Source organism: Dermacentor silvarum, chromosome 3, assembly GCF_013339745.2.
Source record: "Dermacentor silvarum isolate Dsil-2018 chromosome 3, BIME_Dsil_1.4, whole genome shotgun sequence".
Lineage (NCBI taxonomy): Eukaryota > Metazoa > Arthropoda > Arachnida > Ixodida > Ixodidae > Dermacentor > Dermacentor silvarum.
Genome location: NC_051156.1, coordinates 100,245,230 through 100,259,168, shown reverse-complemented (window position 1 = coordinate 100,259,168; position 13,939 = coordinate 100,245,230). Strand labels below are relative to the sequence as shown.

Here is a 13,939-nt window from a genome sequence, read left to right as displayed (position 1 = left end):
CGTCCTCAGAATCCCCGTCCTCAGTATTGCCATGATTGTTTTTTCCTAGGAGCTTCAGAGGCAGCTGACGGAACTGGCGGAGACCACCGAGTTTGCCCTGCCCAATGTCGCTCCAGACTATGACGATTCATACATCACAGAATTGCTCCAGCAGTGTTCTTCACAGCCAACCAGCAGGTGAGATGCAGAGTGTTTCTACATGGTGCTTTCATGGCTTTGCAGACTTTGCCCTCAAGGTCTGTAGCTGTGCACTGCTGCCGAGTCATGTCTTATGGCCACATTGCGCTAGCAGTCATTCGCTGTGGTACCTCAGTGGCTATGATGATGTGCTGCTGAGCTCGATGTCGCGGGTTCTATCCCGACCTCGGCGGCAGAATTTCAATAGGGACGAAATGCAAAAATGCTCATGTACTAATATGTAGGTACACGTTAAAGAACTCCAGGTAGTCAAAATTAATCCAGAGTCGTAATCCAGAGTCGTAATCCACTACGACTTCTCTCATAATCCGGTACATAAAATTCCAGAATTTAATTTAGGATTACACTTGTCCCATCAGGTATTGCTGCGTTTTTCAGACTGTATTTTACTGTGGACAGCTTCTGATTGAGGTGGAATGCAAAAACACTCGTGTACTTAGATGTAAGTACTTGTTCAAGAGCACCCAGAGGGTGGAAATTAACCCAGAGCTCCCCCCTCTACTGTGTTTCTCGCAGCTCCAGTGTTGCTTTGGGACATTAAAACCCATGAATGGATGGAATCAACCAGGTTCACACTGGATTAGTGGGCGCACGCTCATCAGGTGCACATTGACTTAAATACAGTTGAATCCACTTGTACTGATTCTGGATACAGTCAACAACTGATTTTTTGGACGCCTGATGTTTCAGACACGCCTGATAACTCGCACTATTTCGCAGCAACACCAAGTATCCCATAGAGAAAATGTGAAGAACGTCTGAAATTTCGAACACTGAAATCTTTTGCAGTCAGAGACATTTTGATGTGACCGCAGGTCCTGAATGTCAATAAACTAAGCCACTACCGCCGCCATTTTGATTATCTCGCAGCATCGCAGCATCCGCTGGCAGCCTTAGCCACCGGCGCACTAGGCCTAGCTGCTTCGATGTTGGCTACCAACTTTCTGTTGTTCGGTGCCGTGTTTTTAATTGAAAGAATTTGCCGCTGTCAGCAATGGTGCTGACTCCGCCATTGTCATTCTCGCCGATGGCTTCAAATTGCACAAAGTATGGCAAGAGTCGAGTGTTGCATAATGCTAGTTTCTGAAAGTCATTTTTGCCGCACTACAGCGGTGATACGCGGTCAAGCATATGCAATGTATTGCAGTGAAGCATACCACAAGCAGAAAGGGGCCACTCAGTATGTATGTAGTACTCAATTATACATGCGTGCGCGCGTACCATCTCATGTTGCAGTATTTATTTATTTTTTATTTATTTGCGATACTGCCAGTCTCAGTGAGACCAAAGCAGGTGGGCATTGTATTAGGCAGTATGAGCACAGATACGCCTAATAAGTGTACTAGTAGAATTTCAGAGCTATTTCGGATGCGTCTGTGGCTATTTGAGCCCTTGGAGGCAGTAAAAGGCATGCATTCATTTTTTTTTCAGACTGCCCAAATTTTGTGGACGTTTTCGCGGCCCTTAGGGAGTCTGAAAACTTGGACATTGACTTTATAAAGATCTGTTAGTTATTAAAATCACATTTCAATGCATTTACAATTTTCTGATCTTACGTATTGAAACTGCGGTCATATATAACGAAAAATTTTTAAAGTGCCATACTGTTGCAACGAACACTTCAAACCTGGTTGTAGTAAAGAGAAAGCTCAGTCGAAGGGAAAAATGTGTAGAAATAGGCCTTCCGAATCATGAAAGCACGGATGAACTGGGCATGCAGTAGTGCGCGCTTTGCTCCAGTCCAACCACGATAAAGAAACGACGTCCAATGTGAGTGAGCAAGCTCTGCTTGCGTATTTTGAAACTCATGCAGTGCCTGCTTTAGCGTTACTATCGTTACTGTTGATATGCAGTGTACGAGGCAAGAAGCGCCGTGGCCATGCAGAAATGCAAAGGGTCGGCAGTTACTATGCTATTACTGGGAGATATTGGTTTGTTAATAATTTGTCTGCGTCATTGCTGGTTGCTGATGACGGGCCGTGATTATGTTCTATCTTTCGAACTTTGAACCTTTCAGCAGAAGCAACAGAAAATGTAAATTTACAGCTCCGAGTGTGCTCAGCATCATGTGGCTGATCGCTGCTGTAAGATTGCACATTTGTACATTGGCAGTATGCCGCAGTAGTTTGCACGTCCAACCTACTATAGATGGCTTCACTCTCATATCCGGAAGCCATTCAAGTCCTGCTGATAGCAAAATATATGAAGCTCTCGAAGAAAATAAAAGGCAGCTGCGCTCGCTGTTTCGGAATTACAGGTGATTGGAACCAGGTGCCATTTTGAAGGAGCTGCGATGCCAGATTTTGTTCTTTAGATTGACGTTATTGAAGTTAGTTGGTATATTGTAATGAAAATTTGCAGCTAGGTGCAGGCAAATGTTGCAAACAAAAATGGAGACACTGTAAACCGAATCATTGGAACAAAGTAGTGTTGAAGCGTAACTGCAGACTCCAGCTTCAGTGTCATCATTTTGGCATGTCTTGAAGGATGAGTCCGTGTAAACCAACTACATGATACAATGACCACTTTTTGCAGAACTATTGTGTTCTGCATAAGTGGGTTCAACTGTACTTACAGCATAGATTGACTACCTGTCTTTTAGACTTGCTCCTTGTCTATCTGACTTGCTAACCGAATATTCATGATTGCCTGCAGGCCACTGGGGAGCCTTCAAGTGTGCCTTGACTCACTCAAGCAGGACTTGAACACTCTTCACAGCCAGATCCGGCAGAATGTGGAGCTTCCTAAGAAAGGTGCGTATGTACAGATGGAACTGCTGGGGTGAAAGTTCAGTGAAGAGGCTGAGAAAACTGGTGACATGTGCAGCTAATTTTTGCTGCGCATAATTTCTATGCTAGTGCTACCAGCTGTGACTCCAGCATCTGCACAGCAAGCATCACGGAAGTTTAAAGATGCTAAAAAATGACACACAGTGCAACAGGCGGATGCTCTGCCAGTTAGGGCCCAGACACAGTCGTGGAAGGAGCGAATAATTACATACCTGCCAACCCGTCCAAATGTTTCGTAAAGTTTACAAATTTGGGCCCTTTCTATGATATTATGAATGTTGAGTCAGGATTTATGAAAAATAGATTGTCAAATGTGTTGAAAAATGGGGCAGTGCGAGGTTGTGAAAAATGCGTACAAGAAAGAAATTGTAATAGCACCTAAGCTATTCTGTAGTGCCAGCGAAAGGTGCCATATACGGCTACCTGCTTCAAGCAAGTTAGACAAGTTCCAGAAGCAGGTGAAATTGGCAACAGCGGTGTTGCTGAAAAAGGCACTGCAGTCTAAGAACAATGTGTTGCTTTGCAGTCGCTGCTGTTTCTAGTTTGCTGCTGCTGCTTGTGCGCTGCATTTGACGTTAATCATTGTAAAGGTGTATGCATGCTACAAAAGTTGTGTGCTAAGGGCAAAGTTAAAAATTTTCTTAAAAAGAATTTTAAGGTTCATGGGTTGGCAGATATGTAATTGTCGCCTTTGCAACTCTTCTTCCGTGGTGGCAGCTAGCGCTGCGAGATGATTAGCGTGTGCGTAAAGTTAAAAACGCAACAATTTGCTTATAAAAGCGAGAAAAGCAATGGGCGTACCAGTTCTCTCGTGGCTCCAAGGCAAGAACTTGGCACTTCTAAGAAGGAGGCATGGAAGAAGCAGCACGCCAAACAAGAGGGTCCACGACACCCAAACTGGTGGCCAGATGTATCACTTAACCTGGTTGCCACAATATGAATTTAATCTGAGCGATACTTTCCTGTGCTTAGCTGCTGCCATGAATTACCAACTCTCTCAGCCTTTCAAACACTCACGTCAACGTGAACACGATGCCAACATTGTCTTTCAGAACTCGTGACCTGAAAATTGCTGCAATCGCCTGGAGCGCACATCATGGTCTTCCATTGCAGTGACTGATGCCAAAGAACGAACGCCTTTCAAGGAGGAGGAGTGTGATTGAAGAACCAGGGATTTAAAACTTTCTAGTGTGTCGTGGCCATATAATCGTTCTGGTGTTGGGTGTCTTTTCAGTAAGCTGCCTCCTTTATGTAGTACATCTTTTTGGTTTGTCTTGTGTGCATTTATGTGTGTCCCCATTGTTTTGTTACATAATATACTCTCAAAGTAGTGCTAATATCCTTTTAAGTTTATCACTTTTCGAGGGCGGTAAATAGAAATAGAACACTGGGTGTGAAGGGTAAACCAGGCTTTTAGTGAGAAGGCAGTGTTGTTTGTCTGGTGTGTGGAGGGATGGTGGCAGACTGCGCTGGAGAATGATAGATTTAAGTGAGTGAATGTGTTGCGTGTTTGTGTGGACCTGGGGCCATTTTCTGAGTCATTCAATTTTTAATGATGTCTATACTATCATTTTTTACAGAGTTCTTTGACCGGTGCAGCGAATACTCAGTGAAGAGTATTCAGTGGATTTTTCTTGATATATCATATCATGTGCAATATGCCGAGTATATTCGCTAGCATTTTGATTGGCCATCGGTTACATTTTCCAGAACGTTGTTGTGGTCCTTTTAAAAACGGCCAATAAGAAGCAGCGATTAGTGGAGGCAAGTTTATTATTGGCTGGGTGAATAGGTGTACATTCGCGGTACACAAAAAACGGTCGATTGCCTGACCACTCAAATATAAGTCAATTCTATTTGTTAACTGTTTTATTAAGTCTATTAACACGTTCTGTTCATCAAGTGACAACTGCATTGACAGATGTATTGGCATCTTTATTTATAACTGGTTTAGAGGAGGAGTGCACCTGTAAAAAACTGTTTCATCAGGGCCAGTTTTAGGGGACAGTCGACCCACCTTGGATTGTGAATGCTGACATTTCAGCAGGTTTCCTCTCTCGAAGCTGTTAGGCACGTTATTTACTCTTTTCACTTTATTGTTATTTTTTTTTATTCTTCCGTTTCATTCTACACATTCTGATTGAAGTCTTGTAAATCTGATGCTTCGTGCGTTGAACTTGAATGAAGTGATAATTGTGTGCTCGTGAGTTAAAAACTATGAACCAGTGCTGCAAATTTAGGCAAGTGCTGTCTCATGCTGTGCTGGTAATGTGTGGTTCCAGCCTGCAGTGTTTGTGCCTCTCGCACACGTGCGGCAACTTGCATTTTTGTTCTAACAAATTTGAAGAAAGGGTTTGCACTTACTGCTCCTTTGTTTTTAACCATAAAACGTAGGTGATTTTCACTTGCCCAGTTCATCTAGAGAAAAGAAACAAATATGAAAACTGTCATTATGTGTGCATTGCGCCATCAGAACAGCGAGTTGCTGTAAACGTGAACTGCTTTTGCTGCCTCAGCAACTCAAATTCTGGGCAACCCAGGCAAATGAGAAGATGCCAAGCGTTTGGTTGAATGACACAAACCCCAAAAAAAGAAAATATAGTCTTGTCACAAAATTTTACGTAGAACAGACAGTCGGCAAGCACAAGATCATCTTTTAGTGTTCATGGTTGATAGCAGCAAAAGGCATGAAGATGAAGAAAGCTTTAAAGTTGTTAGAATAAGAATGCAAGTCACTGTATGTGTAAGCAACATGCTGTAATAGTTGATTGAGAACAGGTGTCAGGGGAGCTTTTGTGCCTGGCTCATGTGATGTGTTTTTCCATCTTCAGCCATAGTTTAGACAAGCCTAAAAAATGCCTTTGCTCAGCACAGTTCATTGATAAATCTGTAATTGTTTAGCAATTTTCAGTGCTCTATCACTGAAACTGTATCATCTCTCAGTGATTATAACCGGAGGTGATGTTGAGGTGCAAATGTCAAGACTGGAAGTGCTGGCCACTCAGGGTTGCCTCGATATATTTCCAATGTAGGACGGGAACCGCTGAAAATGCTCTTACAGTTGAACCCTGCTGTAACGAATACAAATACAGTTAAACCTCGATATAATGAACTTTAGTATAACGAAATTCTTTATATAAAGAAGTATTTAACTTTTTATAAGTTCTTGTCCATAGAACACCATGTATCTAGAACCTCAATATAACGAAATGTGTTTATACACAATTTTAATATAATAAAAATTTAACTGCCACCGTGAAAGAGTACCGAGACAATAAATGCAAACCTCCTCTGTCGTAGTTGGTCAAATAGTTGTATTACAAGCAGCTGCTTGCGAACACACCCATGAAATCCCGCACGGCACGACCAAGAGTGACCGCCCAAGTGGAGCAGCATTGAGTTTTGTATAAAGCCCAAGTGCAATGAGATCCTATCGCACCACGTGCCCTGTATACTTTGGGTGTGATTGAAATCGTGTGAAGAGGAGCCGAGAAGGGTTGGTGGCTTGATTAGCGCCGTATTCCCATGCAAGCATGGGAAAAGGGGGAAGGTAGCTCGCTCGCGGTGATGCGATCAAGCGTGCGTGAGGGGGGGAAGGCAGCAAGTGGGGGCTAAGTTTGCACACGTCTCATTTTCTAGCACGACTGTGGTTGCGCATGGCTCACAGCGCAGCTAAGTGCATAGTTAGCCCTTGCGTCCTGTTTATAGGTAATCTGCCACATGTGCAAAGAGTGGGCACACCGAGATGGCGTGGCATCATGTGCGCTGTCTTCCCACGCGTTTAGCACTGGAGGTTGCGTAAGGTCGAGTTTCGGAGACTCATTTTAAGCGAGAGGCAGACAAAGGATTCGCTCCCCACTGCTGGCATTTTAGAGGGCAGCTCTTAGGCGCCCGTTCCTGCGGCGAGCATCGGCGTCGGCATTGTCCCTTGGCGTAACTGAGCGAACGAATACAGCGAAGAATGAAAGCGAACGTGGAGCGCAGCAGGATATGAAAGACATATGAAAGCAGGATATGAAAGCGATAGCAAAGAGAGCACAAGGAGGAAAGTGGAGAAAGTGGAGGAGGAGGGTATGGCGAAAGCGTGAGAAGAAAAGCATAGTGCGACGCAAAACGGGCTTTGCAGCGATGATGGCTACAAGGTGGCGCCAGAGTAATGCATGTTGTCTGTACGGAAACAAAGAAGCTTCGTGAGCAGCTGCTGTGAATCATGCCCACGCGTCACCCACGCGCTGCCTGTCGTGATCTCCTGATTAGCGAGGCAGTCACGGTACACATTTCTCTGTTTGCAACATGCCGCACAAGACATTGTCTGCGCCAGCCAATATATTGCGAAATAAAAACACTCATAGAGTTGCGCTCAAATTTCGCATTAGGGAGTATTAAAATTTTCGGTGAATTTTTTTATGATAGTGTCGATCCACTGTGGGTGACAATATCAGCCGCGGAGGCAGACGCAAAGCGCGGCAAGCTTCACTTTGTACTGTCATTGTGAAGATATTGTCGACACCGCATGAAAACCGTATCTTTCATTGCCAACTCTCAAATTCATCAAAATAAGTATTTTTTTTCTTTCAGGTTTGCCTTTTCCGATTGCCCAATAATTCGCAAAATCTTCCAGCCCTTTCCGTACAAGAAAAATCCATCGATGACTGTACTTAGTTGCATAAAAGTGAAATTTCAATATAGCAAAATTTCGATATGACGAAGCAAATTAGCAATTTTACTGGCTTCGGTGTATCGAGGTTTAACTGTATAGCGACATAAATATAAAATTTGGTTGGCCATGCTTTAATTTAGTGAGCATTGTGCTGCTATAACAAATGAGAAAATACTTGATCTGAAGCAATTTTGCTCACAGCAAAGCAAATATTGTTCACTCGCAAGTCAAATACGTATTCTGGTAGCAAAAATGTCAAGTACTCGAACTTGGCAAGAGCAACTTGAAACAACACTGTCTTGACATGCACGTGCATTTTTTTGCCAGCGGTTTGGATTGACTTGTGCACAGCCAAGAAGCCAATGTGCCATTTATGTGTGATCACATTGATTGCACATGGTTGCACATTAAAGACAGTGCAAATTGGGTTTATAATTTATTGTTGCCCGCATGCCACATATTGGCCCAGAAAGCCACTGATGGGCTATCAAAATCAACACGTGACCCTTTGCCTGCCCATCGGAGAGATCATGTTTGCGTTTCTTTCGTATAGAGCTGACTGCGAGAATAATATTAAATTTTTTTTTCTTTTTAGCTGATATCAGCATTCATGGCTATAATGAAGGTACTTTCATATCGGATGTGACTTAGTTATAGCAAGACTTGACTGTAAATGGGAAACCACACAGTGATATTATGAACAGTATTGCTGCAGTTGAGGGAAGTGTGCAATCTTACTTTGTTAGTGAAGCGTCGGATGAAGCCTGGATTATACATTTAAATGATACCATAAATTTGATGCAGAGAAAGAAAAAGCTCTACATGGGGCTTCTGTAAAGGCACATTTGTGAATGTCTTTACTGCTTAAAAAATGCCTTTGTGTACGTTATATTTGCAAACAGTGTTTTAACTTACTGTGAAAAGAGAGTAAAGAAGTTATCTGTGGCATTGTGAGTAATATTTATTGCTATTGTGAAGCAGGTTTATTAGATGCAGAGTCGACTATGAAGGTAGTATATGCAATCTTCATTGTAGTATCGGTGCAATGCAAACATGAATTTTTTTGTGTTGTGTCTACGCTAACCCTCTCCTTTCAATGTTTTTAACCTTTGCTGCAAGGAGTGTTTGGTCAGATCTATTTTCTCTGGTCAGTTTTATAAATGTGTGTATATATCTGCATCTGTTTTTACTTTTTCTTTTTGAGGTGAAATAAGTTGTCAAAATTCCTATGCTTACTGCACTCCCATATGCTGAGAGGTTGTCTTCCTCTTGGTGTGTCGAGCTTGGAATGGAATCTTTAGCGTAAGTGACTGTATAAGAACTTTGTGAAGCTTGTGCTGGCAAATCTGCCTGTGATCTCATAAGCAGCTCTACACTTCAAAAATCTGAGTGTGCCAAATAATGAGTCAAGTAAAAACGAAGTGCCTTTGTTGAATCGTGTTGAAGCTGCACCAAGGCTCTCTGGTGGCAACCACTATTGGTGTTGTGATGCAGTCTTTACTGTCTGCAACTGCATAATGCTGAAACTACTGGCAGGTGTGGATTGTACAAAAGAAAGAATGCTGTAGTGTAGATTAGAGATGTAGTGCACACTGGAAGGAAAAAAGAAACACTATCAGGCACTTGCACTTAGTGGTCTTAAAGGGACATTAAAGGCAAACGTGAATTTAGAAGGCCCCCTCACCACATTTGGGCACTCCAAACAAACTTAGATCACGCATTAGCAATTGTGTCGGCAAAATCTTGCAGTAATCTGTTTCACTAAAATAGCTGAAAACGTTAATGATAACCTGTGTGGCCTCATTGCTCGACAAAACGTTTAGTATCGTTTACTTGTTTGGTTCATTAAGCTGGAAAAAAAAAGGGAAAAAATCTGCACAATCATATACGCATTACGCCATAAAAGAAGTGGGTTGCCACAAAGCATGGATTGGTTTCACCGTGCAAACAGCAAGATGAGAAAATTTTAAATGACAGCCCCTGCAGCCTCATTCACAAAGTAGTCAGTCTTCTTGCTAGCGGAGCCTCACCTATTCGTGGCTTTTGGCTGCATGCTCAAAAATAGCCAGTAGCAACATGAGCAACGTGAGGGTGCCCGTGAGCTCCCTACCGGTGGCACAAAACTACCACACCAGAAGTGCACCACGGAAAGAGAGGCAGGGCTCCCTTGGCTTCCATCTGAAATATGGAAGCCAATATGATTCCAACCGAAATATTCAACGTGGTTTGATGAGGGGCCCTTCAAGTAATAGGCCAGTGTCATATCTCTCTGCATAAAACAAACCTTGTGAAGTTTCTAAAAAGAGCACCGCGGCATTTTAGATTGATTCACCATTTGCCTTTGGTGTCCCCGAAATGTTGTAGTGCACATGTCACATAGGCGGCACCGTTGTGGTAGAACATTGTGTCCTGCTCTTCCTTGCTGTCTCTTAGTTTGTCAATTTGTAATGCAGATAGTGTTGCTGTTGACAGCTGGAGTGTTCATTGACAGCTGAAGGCTTTGTTCATTTGTCTGTCGATCTTTAGTCAGAATGACCAGTGATTCTTGAACAGTTTACTTACTGTGAGATATCTAGAGATCATAGAAAGTTCTACATGTACTATAGTTAAGTCTAGTATACTGGTACCAAAAGTAAATTTAGGTCAGTTATTAGTCTCGTGTGCATTGACCTGCGATCTCTGGGAGTTAAGGCATGCAACAATCATACTTGAATACATTGGCCTTGCAGTTGCATGTGGGCCTTAAGCTTCCCAATCCCTACCACGTCGCATGCCAACACAGTTGGATCACCTTGCAGTTGGTGGAGCACTTACATTTGATTGAAATTTTCCAGTTTGCTTTAACTCAGTGGCAGATAGCAGTAGTGAGGAAGAGTGTTATGTGCCACACACACGCACAACAGTAATGTATCATTTAGGTACACGAATTGTCTTAAATGAGCCCTGCAGCACTTTTTAAACCTGGACAATAGTCGTGAACACCTGAGAAATAGGTTATGCCTGCACATGGGGCCGGGAACCCACAACCTCGCTCAAATGGGCTGCCTGCCCTTTCCTTCAAATTTTTGAAGCCCTCGCCACCTTTCTTACTCATACCCAACAGCAAACATTGCTACTGGGTGAATGTTTTTAGACATCAAAACTAAGCAATGCCCTTGGCAGAAGCAAAAGCAAAGAAATATCGTCGCTGATAGTGCAGTGGTGCCATCTGGTTGCAAAGAAATGACACCATTGTGACGAATAGTGGATATTACGAATAATTGAAAACAATGCTACAACAAATCTCGCATGCAACGAAGGTATTTTCGTGTGTTATGCTACTTCGTTGAAAGGAGGTTCGACTATACTACAGCCTCTGAGATGGGTAGGACAGCAGAGGGCCACACTATGTGATCTTGTGGTCACACTGATACTAAAGCTCAGCACAATGAAGGGCAGAGCATGGTGGACATTGTTCCGTTTGAGCATGGCACACAGATTTTCTGTATTTGGCATACTTTGTAAATTGGCCTATATTTATTGCATTGTTTCTCTCACTCGTTGAATGTAACTATTACTGCTCCTGCTAGGGCATTCAGTAGGGCCTGCAGTACTTTATAAATAAATAAATAAATACGTAGAAGCAAAAAAAATGGAAAAAGTCATGAGGGCACAGCAGCGACAGAACTTTAATAGCTTCATTAATACAAGGCACATTCGAAACCATGTTGTTTGAAAACATTCACATAGATATTAATAGCAGGCACATTCCACAGCTTTCACAAAAGATGTTGCAGGGCCTCTTTATATCTGCAGTACATTTAAAATATGTAGGTAATGTCAGTTCTCCAGTAGTCTGTAGACATCAGCAAGCTCAATGGAGTATTTATCCCACTTTTTCACATGAAGGTGACTGTTAACTGTTAAACTGGCAGCATGCTTGATTTCACTTTTGCCAACTGCTGTCTAAAAGACAAGAGCTAAGTATGTGCTTAATAAGGCTTCTGAAAATTGTGGTTGTCATGTGCTTGATCTTCATTTGTGTTCACTTACTCGGCAGACTGGCCAAGTTTCATTGAAGTCCGTGTGATTTTTGCTGCTTCAGGAATGATGTGTGCTGTAGGTGCTCTGCGCTTATTGCAGACTCTGTCAACCAATAACCTACTAATTGGAGCTTACATTAGTGTTCCTTTGATGTGCCGTGCTCACAGAATGAAATGCGTCAACCTTCTTTCAATCAGTATGACCTTGCTATGGTAATGTGACTCTGGCATTTACCGGAAAAGGTTACAAAAGGTTGCAGACATGGAACCGCAATGCCTCTGTTTTTCAGTGGTAGCTGTTGTGCTGCTTGGCTTTTGCTGTGCCCTATGTTTATATTTTGTTGCTATAGCAACAAGCCTGCGGCAACGCTCTGTGTGTCTTTGAAACGAGGTAAGGAAACAACTTCTGCTGTTATTGGTGGGACCAAAGTTGTGCTTCGGAGGTTCTTTTCAGCAACTTGTTTTTCAAACTGGTTTTGATCAGTTTATGTATGCGAGTGTGCCCTTCTAGCTCACTGTATTATAGTTGCACTCTTAAAACAAGATATGTGTATGTTCGCTTTCATTTAATTTGCCTTTGGGTCCCATCGTTACCTTGGAGCCATACTTGGGGTTACTTTTACTATGACGATATACTGCTCACAATATTGAATGTGGAACCCATTTTTACAATAACAGCATTGGGCTAAAACAAGCACTCTTGTATTAGAATTCTTTGTCGCCATTATTAGGTGCTTTAAGGCTGTTTCATGTGTTGAAGAAAGAACTAGAAAACAACCATATCGATACCTGAAGTAACTATAAAGGTTGTGTAGGGTAACTAGTGTTATGGCATGGCCTTCAAACAGGCATATGGACAAATCAACAGCTGAAGGAACCCCTAACAGCTAGTACGGTAGTACTGCATGCTGTAAAAGCAATGTGGTTGTGGGCATACCCAAGAGCGCTTTCACCAATGACATGATCATGCTGCTGAACTTTCTTTGAATGGCAGTAGAAGATTGAATTTGCTTTTCTTTGTATGCTTTTAGCGCTGTCTATCTTGCTTTGCTCCTGTAATTTCATTAGCAAGCCCATTATCTTTGCCTAGAATCTTGGCTGTATTGGGGTGCGAACCTGTGTAATAACCACGTTCATTTGTTTTCGTCATAATAACATTTCATGCTTTCACAACCACATCATTCACTTTCAAACTTACTGAAGGGCTGTATTTAACTCATCCAAGTAGACACAGGTATGCAGTTGCACAGATTTGATAGAAAAGCGATATAACCGATGTGTACTTTTGGAATTTCAGTTACATACATTTATATTCAATGCATGTTGATGAATGCAAGCATTGTTTGCTATGGGACAACACTGCAGCCTTGCGGGAATGTCGTGGCTTTTTGGAACGGGGTGTGTATGGGCCGGTGCTATGGTGATACTGGTATTGCTCGCGCTTTGATACCCGTGCATTGTTTATGGAATCTCTGTCGAAAGCTGTTCTTGATACCCGCGTGCAACACAGTGCCTCTGCATTTCCTGCACATGTCAATGACAGTGCAACATTTCATTCTTGCTAGTTATGTCAGAATTGTCCTTTTTTAAATGAAATTTTGGAATGTGAACATCTGGGTTAAAGCTGATGCCATTTGTGTTGTTGAAGAGTTGCACAGTGGCAAACAGCCTTGCTTCGGGTGATTGCTTGTGAAACGTTGGAAAGGCCGGCACGTAGTGCTTTCGATTAATGTTGTTAGTGGCTGTGTAACTACTGCTATCCTTCGCTATGTGGGAATCCTTGGGCCTCTCCTGTGGGCTCGCTTTTGCATTGGTGACACGTTGCAGTGACTGCGCAAGTGTTGTATCTGTGCAATGTGGGACGTATAAAAGCAAGCACAAATGTGTTATTCTCTCGCGTTTCATCAATGTTTCATCTACTGACCAGTACTCCTGGGGAGGCATCGTAGAGTGAACAGTCACATGCAAATAGGGTTCCTCATAATTAAAAAAATGTCAAGGATACAGTGTCATTTTATACCTCATTTTGCGCCACTTGTTACCTTCGACATGAACGATGAACTAACTCAAAATCGGATTCTGCTTAAAAAGTGAAGGTGTTTGCTTTGCATTTCAGAAACGGTGTTTGGATTGTATAATAGAATGTGTTGCTGGGTTAGTTGGTTCATTCTGTCACGTTTAGACGAGGTAAAATAATAATAGTGCTTGTACTGCATCTGCCTTTTTTTGTACCATCTAAGGTGGCAAATTTAGGTTGTGTACAGCTTTGA

General features: G+C 42.5%; 1 protein-coding gene across 1 annotated transcript in view; it reads left to right on the top strand.

The window, feature by feature from the left end:
• LOC119444606 (ciliary rootlet coiled-coil protein 2) overlaps nt 1-13,565 on the top strand; it is a 43,624-nt gene extending 30,059 nt beyond the window's left edge. Inside the window, exons 8-10 of the mRNA XM_037708977.2 lie at nt 50-177; nt 2,854-2,951; nt 4,040-13,565. Coding sequence (XP_037564905.1) covers nt 50-177; nt 2,854-2,951; nt 4,040-4,053 — 240 coding nt within the window. The 3' untranslated portion in view covers nt 4,054-13,565. The remainder of the gene's footprint in view (nt 1-49; nt 178-2,853; nt 2,952-4,039) is intronic.
• The last annotated feature ends 374 nt before the right edge of the window (nt 13,566-13,939 follow it).